At 33.5% G+C, this 14,228-nt stretch overlaps 1 protein-coding gene across 4 annotated transcripts in view; it reads right to left on the reverse strand.

Moving 5' to 3' along the window:
- LOC121871085 (adenylate cyclase type 1-like) overlaps positions 1 to 14,228 on the reverse strand; it is a 111,447-nt gene that overhangs the window by 48,012 nt on the left and 49,207 nt on the right. For 3 of the 4 annotated variants that reach the window (XM_042373216.1, XM_042373217.1, XM_042373214.1), the window contains exons 6-8: positions 8,886 to 9,044; positions 7,763 to 7,907; positions 1,180 to 1,365 (exon numbers count right to left, since the gene is read on the reverse strand). In XM_042373216.1, coding sequence (XP_042229150.1) covers positions 1,180 to 1,365; positions 7,763 to 7,907; positions 8,886 to 9,044 — 490 coding nt within the window. The remainder of the gene's footprint in view (positions 1 to 1,179; positions 1,366 to 7,762; positions 7,908 to 8,885; positions 9,045 to 14,228) is intronic. The other variant, XM_042373215.1, reaches the window with a different exon arrangement.

Below are 14,228 nucleotides of genomic sequence, written 5' to 3' on the forward strand. Positions count from 1 at the left end.
AGTCTTAACTTCATTTTTAATTAAATAACTGTCCAGGTTTCAAGAAAAGATGGGAAAAGTAAAAGTGATTCTCAGATATAAATCAGTTGCAGGAGGATAATATAATGATCTTTTAGGGTAAATCATCTAGACTTGTGTTGTTGCTTCAGTATAAATATGTATGCAATTAAACCAGACAAAATACTGTTATTATGATGTTCAAGATGGACTTCAACTTTAGAATATATATACTACTGTATATGAAGAACTTTAAGGATTATCAAATTTGTATTAATACAATTACTGGATAGAGCTGATGGACCTTCTGACATTTAAGATATTTAATAAAAAATAATTAAAAAATAAATTGTAAATTCCTTGATCACTGTATGTGGAACTAAGTGATTATACAAAAGCCACCTACTCAACAGTTCTTTATATATTTAAATGTATCTAAAGTAATTTACACTGTTCTTATACTATGGTCCATAGTCTACTGTACACTATCCACTGTGGTCTACAACAACACAAGATAATCAAGGAGCCTAAAGAACCATAAGTGATAACATACAAGTGTTCTGGTATAATGAAATTAAAAAGATCTGTAACAAAATAAAATCAATCACAGTACATATGAAAAGGCAATGGATCAAGCAAACTGAGGTAGATACTAACAGGAACTAGGCAATTATTTCAAGCAATTAGCTGTAGTTATTCTCAGATATTAATTTATAAATTTTGTCATTTCTATTCACATGTGGATGACTAAGATATAAAGACTTTCCTTAATGTCAACACATGAATAACTCACATGAATAACTATCTTGATTCAATGTAAACACTTCATAACCAAGTGTAAAACACAGATGGCTTGAGCAAAACTACACATGATGCTTATCAACTCTGGGAGACAGATCTGCAGTTATTTGCTTGATGGTGAAATATTGATTCACCTCAGATAATGGAAATAAAAAAATATGAGGAACGGTATAGCAACTAGTCAACTTATGAAGATACTGTGTGTATATATATATATATATATATTATATATATATATATATATATATATATATATATATATATATATATATATATATATATATATATATATATATATATATATATAGTATATATATATATATATATATATATATATATATATATATATATATATATATGTACAAAGTGGTAGAAATTTACCTTCTTGGTGATGGATGTAGATTTGTCCTGGGGAGGTATTGCCATGTTGGAGAAGGGAACCTCCATCGAGTACTTTATAGAGTGTAGAAGCTGTACCACCACGTTGCTCACATTCTTGAACGATAATTTTCTGCGGTGTGTGGACCCTAAGGCGGACCGAACCTGAAGAGTGTTGAACAGGAAGGGCTGCAGTGATGGAGATGGTGGTAGTGATGAAGTTGTTGTCGCACCACACAGTGGCAAATACATGGGTCACATGGTGGTGTTGGAGACCCAATTATTGTCACCAAAACAGGAGTCGAGGCAGTGGAGATCAGTGCAGATCACACCACAGGTTGGCCAAGTTGATGGATGTGTTCAGGAAGAAAGAGACGTGGAGATGGAAGGGCCACAAGAGGAGGGAGGGAGGGAGAGGTGGAGTGGGAGATCCAACCTCCACTACCCTTCACACCACCCCCTCCCCCTCCAATATGCCCACCATCACCACAGAAACAAGAAGAAAAGTTAGTTACTGAATAGATACAGAAGCTCTACAAGCAAGTACTTTTAATTACTCAATCTACATTCTACATATGCACCCAGCTACACATATGTCAACAAAAGCTATGACTTATAGTTTTAAAATATTCCTGCATGACCTGTACCATTACCCGAGGATATATTTGACTGGACTGAGCTGAAGTAATTATTTAGATGTGGTTATTCTTAATTAAATCTTAAGACATTTTGGATTGAACAGTTTCATTAAATCAGCCAATATTTCATAATAATATGTTTCCAAGACATGATTAAAAACTGTTTGTGTTGAGTGACGCTTTGTACATCTTTTCTCACTTGTGAAAGTTTTAAAAAGAAGTTACCTTTTCATGTGTTCCTATTTATCAATATCAATAGTATATTAATTTCATTATGACACTTTTGTGTAAACAAAATTCATACTCTTGATATCATGAGCGAATAAAAACATTCTCCCTTCATTCATTTTTACTGTTGTAATAATTGTGTTGTTTCATGCTGCTTCCCTTCCACAATAAGATGCTAAATCTGGGTTACCTGCTGCTTCACACACACCAACATTATCAACCACTAGCATTTCCTTCCCCCCAATTCAGTCATACATATGTTTTCCACTCATTCATACATGCTTCATGTCACTTCCTCAATGTCTCCTTCATCCCATCCTTCCATCTCCTTGGTCTTCCTTTCTCCTTCCAATGATGTACTTTTGGAACAAACACACTTTATAAAAAAATTCAGTCCCATTCTCTTAATACCAGAATGCCTGAGCAGACCCGGATTTGCGCTCGGCCGAACTCCCATCTTTCACCTTTTACCCAACTGGAAATAAGTATTTGATGGCTTTGCTGGCTATCCTTGGTGGAATTGTCTTAATGTTTACCAGTGTTTATATACCCACACTGACTAGGTACATTGGAAATTGAATATACAGTACCTGCATTGTCCCCCACAGTTTTAAAGGGTAATGACTCCCAGGTGAGAAAAGTGTGCTCAATAATGAGTCCCTGAAATGAAGAGACCCACCCAACTAAATTAAACTTCATCGACCCTGCCACAAAATAAAACTTGTGTTTCTTAGGTTATGAGTCCCAAGGAATTATTATCTGTACTACTCATGTATTATATTTTACCTGATTTATGACTACTGTACAGTATTGTGTAAAATTACTAAAATATCTTGTTATCATTAAATTCTTAAAATTATGATTAACTTGATGTTTCATATAGCTAATTACTGTACTGTATAAAGAAAGCACTGTTTGACTTACTATATATAAAAATTGTGTACCTGTAATTACAGTATGTATAGTGAATGTATACAGTATTATCATTATTCAAGGTAAGTTGCAGTGCAGATTTCAATTTGATTTTTATTCCAGGTATCTACTTAATTTTTCATTATTAGTAAAGAACAGATAATTTACAAAGACCCTTTGTTAAATGAAAATATGAAATGCTTACAGTATAATAAGTGAGTTTAACACACACCTACTTTAGGTTCACACTTAAGCATTATGTGACACACAGCTATAGAAAGAACTGTAATCCAAAAAAAATTTCTTTTGTATTTGTCTTGAAACACATGAAATGGTTATTCTTAATTCTTTATAAAATGCAAATACCCTGTACGTTCAGTAAGTTCAACGGCTATTATTTTTTTTTACAACGCTCAGTCCTCTGGGATATAAATTTGCTGAATTATACTGTATTGTACATGTGGAAACTGATTAAGGAGAATTTGGTCAATTGTAGCATTTCAAGGGTGTCTGGGAAACTTAATACATGGATTTCTAAGTAGATGCTGTACTTAACAATTACAGTTTTGTACATTTGTCCAAGCATCATTAATAACTGTACAGTACTTCTAACATCTACTACGGAGTAGTAATCACTGAACCGCTGTTTTCTGTGATTGGATACACATCATACATGCAAACTAACATGTCACTATCTATATAAATATCTATAATAAAACAATGCTTACATGCAATTACTTCTAAGTGCCATGCTAACTGATATACTGTTCTAAGTTCATATCTTGTCAAAATGTATGTAATGCAGTGGCAACAGTGAAGAAAAAGTACCAAGTAACCAGAATCAAAATATAGAACCCAGAAAGATTTCTTGCATTCCTGCAGGTTCCCTGAGTGAGCTGTCATTGTTATACAGCTGGGAGAACCTTAGAATTATGATGAGAGCAACAAGAGTTACAGGAATGAAATCAATTGATCATGTTACATATATTGTATGTTCGTAGATAAACATTTTATGGATTTTAAGTTTACAACCAGCTTGCATTTTGTAACTAAGATTATTTTAATTCTCTTATCTCTAAATGTTACTAATGACTTCTTTTTCATTTATATTAATTACAAAATATGAGCAAGCTGTTAGTATTATTGTTGTGAGGAAGGTTTCCCTGAGGAATGGGGGAAGCAATGCACATGATAAAGAAAATTCAAAAGCACAGAAAGCTGGAAAATTTTAGAATATACTGTACAGAAAAAAGTTAAAATAAAATACAAACCGACAGGAACCAGCACAGCCACCAACGAGTAATTACGTAAAGAAAATTTTCAAGTACCCAGCAAGCTTGGATGTCATCAGTGTAATATGAAAAACAAATTACTGTACCTAACAAGAATTAAAGATAAAATAAAAAAGAAAATTATAAGAAATGATTCACTTTAAAAATGTTAATAGTAAAACTCAAAAATTTTAGGTTTAGTGTAAGAGACATTATGCATATATTTGACTCTTCATAGTTAAAATTGGCATTGTTGATAAAATAAATTAATTCATGATCTATGTTTGAAAAGATGCGTTAGTTTTATTATTCAGTTAAGAAGAAAACTGTACTATTTAAAATAAATTATATTTCACGTTCAGTGGATTAAAAATAAAAAATAAAAATGATGTACATAAATAACTGCAGCTGTTTTAATTACAGGACTATAATATTAGTGTATAAATAATGTAGAAAATTTATTTTCAAGATTTCATAAGTTTTCTCTTTGATGGTTGTCAACTTGTGGAGGGGAGAAAAATTACAAGAGTCAGATCGAGAATCTTGAAGCCATGGAAAAATTTGCAACCAATAAACTTTACATCAGTTCATAGTCTGCAAGGACGTGACCCACTGAGCTGCTGGTGTGTTAGATGCAACTCTACCACTAACAGTAGCAACTCTGACCAAACTTTTAACTTGTGGAAAACTGTATAGTATTGTATTTATGTTCTCAGTTTGTCATAAACAAGAAGCAGAAACAAGAAATTTCCCTAATATAATAACTAATGAAGATGCAAGACAAAGATTTCTTCTTCTATATCAAACATACTATATCTTCGGCCAACCTCATCTATAACATCTACAAACATTTTTACCTCATGTAAATTCACACATCATAATAAAATAGAATTCTCATAGTAATCAAACTGTATGTTTCTGTTGAATAAACTCTTAATTTCCATTTACACCGTACCTTTTTCTGCAACACTGACGTCCCTGAAAAAATCACTTCCCTTGCTGTTTAAACCAATGTACTTCATAGTTCTGTACTGCCAATATAGACCAAGTCTCAGAGGCACACTTGCACATCATACAACATAAAACAAGATAAAACTCATGCTTCTTTTTATCATCTAAAACTTTTCTACACACAACATAGAAACTAAGAGGAAATTTAGAAGACTGATAAATTAATAGACTAACTCATATACTACTGTACTGTAAACCAAGAATTCAACTGAGAGTTTTGTCCTATGAATCCACAACAACCTTTATGTTCCTGACAATAATGGTTAAATCTGTCTAATATTCCCACCAAAATGTATAAATTCCATAAATTTATTGCACTGTACCTTGCTCTTTAACCTATTTAAATGATTCCTTTAAAAGGCTTCCCATACACTCACCTTATAAATTCTGCAATGGATTAATATCTGCCTAATTCCCACAGAAGACTGCACTATATTTCAAGAACTGTTAATGCTAGATATGAAATTCTACAACATGCCATCATCTTTTCCCACAGTCAAAGCAGGGCGACACATTATGATCCTTCCCTAAAAATGTTGACTATCATCATCACCATACATTCATGGGTTAAGGATCTGATGCCAGTCCTGTAGTACTTTATTTGCTGAGGTATTCAGAATGTTAGCCAAGATAGCAGGAAGAATCTTCCAACAAATATTTCTAATACTTGTACTGTTTTAGTCTTTAACACTTGAAATGTGTGGAGATGGTCCTTAGCTCAAGCATCTTAGGAAAGTTGTATATGTGACCGCCATCACTCACGTCCTGGGGGTAGCAGTGTTAAAGATAAAGAAGTAGTAGAGTGACTTAAATGTGTGTTGCAGCTGCCACTTGCTAGTGCAAGGAAATAAGAAATGAGAAATAACAAAGTTTTCTCAAAAAGGCGATACAATGGAAGAAAGAAATATGGCATGAACAAAGTAACAAAAAGATTGACAAATGGAGCAAAACACCCACTGAAATGGAATACTGTAGAGTCCTATGTAGTTTGGAATACCATCATAATTGGTATTACTATAAATGCAACCAAAATTATGGAAGAGTGTTAATCTGACTTCCTTATGAATGCAGCCAAAATTGTAGATCATCAAGTTCACTAAGATTCTTATTATCACTATACAGTACATAATAAATTATATGAAAAATTAAGCCATGTTTCTTAAACTTTGGTCCATCATCTTTAACACTACAGTATCATCATCTCAATAACTAGCTTCTCCTCTAAGTACCCAGTAAATACAGTACACCACAGACACACTCCTCAACACCTGGTCCTGTACTGTACTACATAAGGTGATCTGAGCCCAACTGGCAAACTGGATATCTTCTCCGTTATTAGTACAGAATAACTGATAAATTCTGGAAACATTTACTAACAAACTCCTATCATGCTAAAGAACTTCAAATGTGAATATGAAATGCCAATTTGAAATATTTACACCGCACGTAACATCAACATGTGCGTTAGCAAAAATATTAGATATCATAAGCTCAACTGATATAACTATGAATGAAATAAAATAAATCAATCAATCAAAATAAAAAACATGATTGTGATAATTTGTTAATTATCCTGATTTAATTATCTCCCAAACTTATAATGCCTCAACACTATACAACAACCAAACCCCACTTCTACTATTATCACATTAATATATTTTTTATCGTCACATTCTAGTCTACTACAATGCTATATCTGTAACTCTACATACAGTACATCTTGTTTCTACTTTTATGAAGACATCCTGATTTGGCTCTACAGGTCTCGCCCTACAACTCTGCTCTGAAGTGACTCTAGTAATGCACTCTGTTAATCCTACCACTACACTACACTCAACACTACCATTATAACCCTAACTTTACCATTTTTTTATGTTTACACCATCACTTGGCTTAGATATATTATATATAAGCAGGAAAAATTTATATGGATTAATTTTAATGAGTAAGTTATTAGAGTTGAGGCTTCCAAGTAACAGCATGAAAATTTAAGTTATGCTGAGCCTCCTGAAGACACTCACTCACAATACTGAATTATGTTAAGGGCTTAAAGCTGCATGTACTGTACTACTTCTAACACAGTAGTTTAGTATATTAATGTACAGAGAAGGCTGCCAAGTATATTATATTAATAAACCTTATTAAAGAATATTTGTTAATTTTATCAAAGGTAATTACTGAATATCATCAAAGTTAACATAGTGAATTAAAAGTGATACCCACACATTTTCTCAGTTATGTTTATAAGCAAAATTGAGTTCTCATGTTTAGGTTGTAGAACAAGTTTCTAGTTCTCTACTAATACTGCATGTAAAAAAAGGGGGAGGAAATAAATAAAATCCAAGACTAATAACTGAAAATTAAAAATCTAAGCAGTAAACCAATGAAATAATAGTATACTGGCAACTAAATTTATTCAAGACATCAAAGCATCAAAATATCATTCCTTCACCCTCAGGCAAACCCAAGTTTAACGAGTACGTATATAATTGTCTCCATTTTCTAGCCAGGCACAAAATAACATACCTTGCGTCTCCGTGGTGGCGGGATAATGAAGTAAGAGGTTACATTATGGTCCCTTAAATACTGTGAACGTAAGTACCCATCAGCCAGCTCCACCTCGTACTCTCCACCCAGACAATCTAGAGTAGCTTGTGTTATATGCACACGCCTGTGGAAAACCTACTCTATGAATTTATTAAGTAATTTACACCAGTGTTATCTAAGAGCCTATAACACAACTAAACACATCAAGGAGGGAGAAAGATAATTGGTTTAATTTTTCTTAACTTGCAAATAAAAAAAAACTGATAAAGAGTAAACTTATAGGTTTTACGAGTAAGAATGCTGAAAGATTACACTGATGAGGTAAATTCCCATATCTAAATAATATTTTTGGAGGAAATGTGCGACAATCTGAAAACAAAAATTGTCAATGGAACTTATAACTTATGCAAATGCAAAATAATGAGCATGTTTAATAACTGATTTTTTGCTGAAAAATTAGCTGTTTTGAGTTAAATGACCTTTCCCAATGAATTAATTTTTTTAAATGAATTACTATACAGTACAGTACTACAGTATTGTATACTGTACTGTATTAATTTTATAATACATAAGCAAAATATGCCAGTTTTGGCAAACTATTTGGGAATTGAGCAATACTGTAGTTGATAAGATATGCGAGTCATGTTTTATTTCTAACTTTGAGAGTAAAACAATGAATGTAGAAACTCCCACCAACACTTCACTAATTAGACCTCAGGAACCAATACATAGTCAGTAGTCAGTGTGAGTTATAGTTTTAAGTCAATAATTGTACAATAAATACGAGAAATCAACTTTTCACATACCGTATGTAAAATCAACGGAGGGAAAAGGTTAAATATTAATATTTTCCAGCATGAAAGGGATGCGAGAGTCCTGGTTGGGAATACATTTTAATGGTTACAAAATTTAGTTATGGTTAATTGAATTTCAAGTAGTGAGTCCTTCTGCTCATACTGTGGAGGGTAATTCAAAAAGTATAAACACACTGAAACTTATACTGTATATTTCTCCCTTAGGAAAAGTAGTCTGGATTTCCATTTCAAGGAGATAAGATAAAGTAATAACAAATATTATTAAAACCTGGCATGAGACCACTTACCCAGGTTCTCCTCCAGCTTCCATCATATTGGCCAGAGTGACATCATTAGACCACACATCATACTGCCACTTGCGGAGGCCCAGAACACCACACAGCACTCGCCCCGTGTGGATGCCGACCCGCATGTTCAGTTGTACATCTGTTGCATCCACTACAGACCTGTAATATTTCCCCATGTAATCACAAAATACCCTTTTTAATAATTTTGTTCTCTATTTAATTTCTTGCAGTAACACAATACTGTAGTATATAATCTCATATTTCATACACAAAGTAAATACACTGTACAATACAGTATACAGTAGAGGGAATTGAAAGCATAATAAAAACGCTTTAGCACAGAAGTTACTGTCTCCATTAATAAAAAGACGTCACTGCCATGTCTGGACTATACTGTATTTCTCACCACAAAAATACAAAACTAACAGCCAGGCATCTTTCCTATCTATTCAAAGCTACAATAACCACCATGCTTTCCCCCTCCCACTCCTTTCATTGTCTTGCCTGATGATACACCATCAAGGGAATAAGGGTTAAAGTGTATATACAGGGGTGTACTGTATTTCTGTACTACGAATTTGTGTTCATGACAACCAAAGATGTTTAAATAGTAAAATCTGACTACTCCAACCTCAGAAAATGTGACTAACCAACCCAATAGAAAAGAAAAAATTGATAATCAACTTTGGTATACAGTAGTACAGTACTTCAGATTACTGAGAATAATTTTTTTTTTTCAGTAATTTGAAGTACTGTACTACTGCATACCAAAGAAGATCTTTCCCAACAGACTTCAGAAATTGCTGATCTGAGAACACATTGCATCTCTGCCTTATGAATTTGAAGATTTGAGAGATGAAGTCATAATACTTCCCAAGATACAGAATGTGAGCACTGCACTGAGTCCACTGAGGAAGCGGAGACAAAAGAGGACTAAAAAAGGTCTTCCTTCATTATAGCAACATCAGGCAGTGGTAATAATATAATTCGAAAGCACTGTGAACTGCAAAAATAGCTGATCCACATAAAGTGCTTGCTAAGGTATGAATAAACTGAAGCTTATTCAGTTCATTTTGATATAAAACAAGTGATATAGGTATACCAACCTGACTGAAGTAAGCCTCATGTGCTGGTTATCAAAGAAACATAATAACAATGGGAAGAAAGGAGGGAGAAGATGCCTGGCTTTAGTTCTTATTTTGGCCAGAATAATATGACCCAGGCATCCCTTGAGCTAAGTGATAGATGATCTAGTAGTAACTATTATTTAAGCAAAGAAAAACAGTCACTTTGCCTCAACCTGTATCCTTCATCACAAACTTAAATATAATCTACATTAAGAGCCCAGAGGCTATGAGCTTCAAGGGCATTATGATATTTAATATTACAATAAAGTTGAAAAAGAAAAAGTTATGAAGAAAGAGAGACTTCCCCCACATGAGCACTCTTGATCAAAGATACTTTCTTGTGTCCTAGGTACAGCTAGCCGAGTATATATAAATACGTAGTCAAAACTGTTATATGTAAATGTCTTGGTGACAGGGAGTATGAAAAGCCAAGAGAGTCATTAGTTATAGGCCATGAGGAATCTACCCTTACAGTTGCTGTAATATCAGATTATCTTTTTCTGTGTCTGCCAAAGATATAATCTGTGTTCAGGGTCACTACGTGGGAGAAAATAGCTCTTATGCTTAAAACACCTTTTTCTCACCAATGTGCTATCCTGATCACAGATGCTTGTAGTGGATTATTATTAAGGCCATAGGTTGAGTGACAAATTGAGCATAATATTCAAACAATGAAACACATTCACAGTTCTGAATTGGCTCACAATCGTTCTGAATTATGAGGAAAGTTTTCCTATCTATATCTTGGAGCCCTTTAACCAAAATATATATAAATATAGAAATATATATATACAATATTGTAATTATTACTTAATCTGTAGTTGAACACACAAAAATCAACACTGTAGTTTGAGCTTTTCCCCATCTAGTTATTATATGTCTTATTTGTGTCACTTATGTTACTTGTATATTATTTGTAATTCGAAACCCATTCCCCAAATATATAACTGTATATTTTCAGCCTTCTGGCTGCCAAGCTCTTTCAATAAACCGTTAATTATTATTATTATTATTATTATTATTACAATATTTCTAAACAACTGGCCCAAAGTATGGGTGCCATGAATGCTCCTCCCCTGGCTTGTCATTTTCTATGTTAACTGGATATACAGTATATAGGTTTGTGTTTTATTTTATCATATAAAAATATACAAAGCTGATCATTTTGGCCACAAGTACAGCATGTGTGTCACGATAAAATGGGAAAAAATTAAAAAATCAAATTAAGAACAAGCAGTAAATATGCTAGCCATTAGAAGACTTCCTCAAGTGTATGAAGGCAATACACTCAAGAGGCAGTACTCTTTTTCCTTAAAATTTTAATTACTGTATATACTACAAAAGTACTCCAAACAAACACTAAACATGAAAATGTTATATTTACAACAATATGGTATTAAGTTAGATACTTTACAAATTTAGTGAGTTATAGAACCCTAATCTTAAAAACTTGCATATATTTTGTTAGACAGAATTCACTGTACAGACTCACTAAGTCAATTCCTTAAGGTGAAAAGGAGTAAGAGATGGGTTCTGCTATGGTACTCCCTTTCCACAAGAAAGCCTTAAATCTGGTCTACCCCAGCCGCTTCTCATAACCTAGCATAAACCAGCAGCAGCCTGTATTTCTCATCACGACATCACCTCCCTGCTCATTTACACATATTGCTGCTTCCAGGATGGCTAATCTCTGTATTTTCAATGTCTTTTTCATCCTCCCCTTCCTTCTAGTTATTAGTCTTCCTTTCTCCTTCCCACGATCCAACTCTGACTTGCACATTCTCTTTACTGTAGCAATCTTTCACTAACATTCTCTTAATACCACCAATACCACATGAACAGACCTGGATCTGCTCTGGGGGTCAACACTTAGACCACTTCTACATCTCCTTATTTCTGAATTCCTTCTTCTCTGCATTCTATTTACTCAACACATTGCTCTCAAGTATGTAATTTTGGGTACTTTAATTTCTTACATCTTCCTGCATCCAGACTTCACATCTACACAATGATGTTGACTCAATGAGGCTCCTGTACATTACAATACAATAATTACCTCCTCTAACACTGTCCTACTATTTTAATCACTTTACTTTTGATCACATTAACTATCAACACTCTCTTAATACACACACTTCATAAACATCTGTAAATCATCTTCCAAATCACTCACTAAAACAGTGTCATCTCCACACAACAGATGACTCACCTCCTATATACATTACATCCTGTATCAAACTCCACTAAACTTGCATCTCTCGCCACCACTCATGATTTCACCTATCTCGCTACCCCATCTATATACTAAATAGCCACAGTGACATTATACAGTACAGGGGCCCCCCAAATTCGTGGGGGTTAGATTCTCAAAATGGCCAAGAATAACATTTGCGGACGGGGGAAGGGGGGTTAATTTTTACTTGTGTACAAAGAAATGTATATTCCCACACACACACACACACAAAGCACATACTGTACAAATAAATAATAATGGGAAAATACTCTTACAAATTATCAGAAACAAATTTATTAAAAATATGAGTCCACCCTCAGGTCCGTTCTCTATAACAGTACAGTACTTTATTATTAGATCACGGACTTGAGGGTAGACTGTCACATTTGTAATAAATTTGTTTCTGATTATTTGTGAGAGTATTTCCCATTATTATTTATTTTTATGTGTTTTGTGTGTGTGTGTCTACACACACACACACATTTACAATACAGGTAAAGGAAATTACTGTCTCTTAGAACGAATGGCTCTCTGTCCCAGCCGCGAAAATGCCGGCAACTTTAAGACTACCCACAGACATTCTTGGGTACATCCAGGGTGTCATCAGCAAATAACCGAGAACCGCGAAGAAAAAAATCAGCTAACTTGGGGGGCCCCTGCATATGTATCCTTATCAAAGTCATGCTTTCACAAAGAAACAATATTGGTATTATCTTTTCATCTTAGATAATTAATTGACTGACATTATGGCTCTGTTTAGTAAATTCTGCCAAGAGTTAAGATTAGGCATCTAAAAGTGTCTCTATTCATAAAACACTTATGTATCAACATAAGAATCCTACATTTAAATTTTTTTATGAGATTCTTCTTACATTAATATGTACAGGTATAGTATTGTATTTTATTCAGAGTGAAAGCAAAAACATAAAAAATAATTGTTTTATTAATTCTTTTAATGACTGGTATAATTGTACTGTAATAGCATTATCTTAGAGAATAAAATAACACCATTAAGTTATCAAAGACTGCCTTGGTCTCCCTGTTTAGCTTCTTCACTTCTCAGAGTTACTTTTGACTCATAATATAAATTTTGTAAAAATTTTAGTCATCACAAGTCATTAATATAATTATAAGGCTATAGTAATGTTTATCATAGTACTGTATTAATTATACTCTCTAAATAATTTAAATATGGCAAATTCAAGCATAATATCCATTAGCCAATACATGCATAACTGAAAACCATCTTTCTGAAAGTCATAACTACAAATGTCTGAAATGCATGTCCAAACTGCAGCAATATTTACATAGTAAATGACTTAAAACAGGGTAGTCACTAAACACAAGTGTAAAGGTTGAGGAACTTCTGAAAGTTCAACATTTAAAGACAAATAACATTAACACAAAAACAAATCTAACGAATTTACCTGATAAATGTCCCAGTAAGTTTACAGACCCCACATGAATTTTTATATATGCATGTATAAGAAAATAGCACTTAACAGTTTGACCTAAGCCCTGCATACAGTATTATTATAAAGACAAAGCTCTTTATCACTTTGAGGATCAGACAAGGGCTAAACAATTTTGAGATGCTGAAGATACATTTAGTAGTGTGTCCTGTACTGTAATCTCTATGAAGTCCCTTGAGGAACCATGTTTGTGTGCTCAAGACAGGCTGAAGTATTATTATGAATACTATCTTAGTGTCGCAACAGTCAAGGTCATGTGGTACCGTCTGGCTGAAGTAAAAACCACTACGAGGGCCAGATTGTGTGAGCCAAGTAACACTGTCAGGGTACAATGGAAATTTAGTGACCACCCTGTCAATTAGTTTAGGTATACAATACTTTATCAAAATAAAAATGTAAATATAAATGCTCATTAGCTATGTCACAACATCCTCGAAAGGATATGTATTTGCAAGAGATAATATGCTACCATGAATGCCTCCCATTCTGACACAACTAGTAGAGCAGTAGA

Source organism: Homarus americanus, unplaced genomic scaffold (genome assembly GCF_018991925.1).
Source record: "Homarus americanus isolate GMGI-L3 unplaced genomic scaffold, GMGI_Hamer_2.0 scaffold52512, whole genome shotgun sequence".
Classification (NCBI taxonomy): Eukaryota; Metazoa; Arthropoda; class Malacostraca; order Decapoda; family Nephropidae; genus Homarus; species Homarus americanus.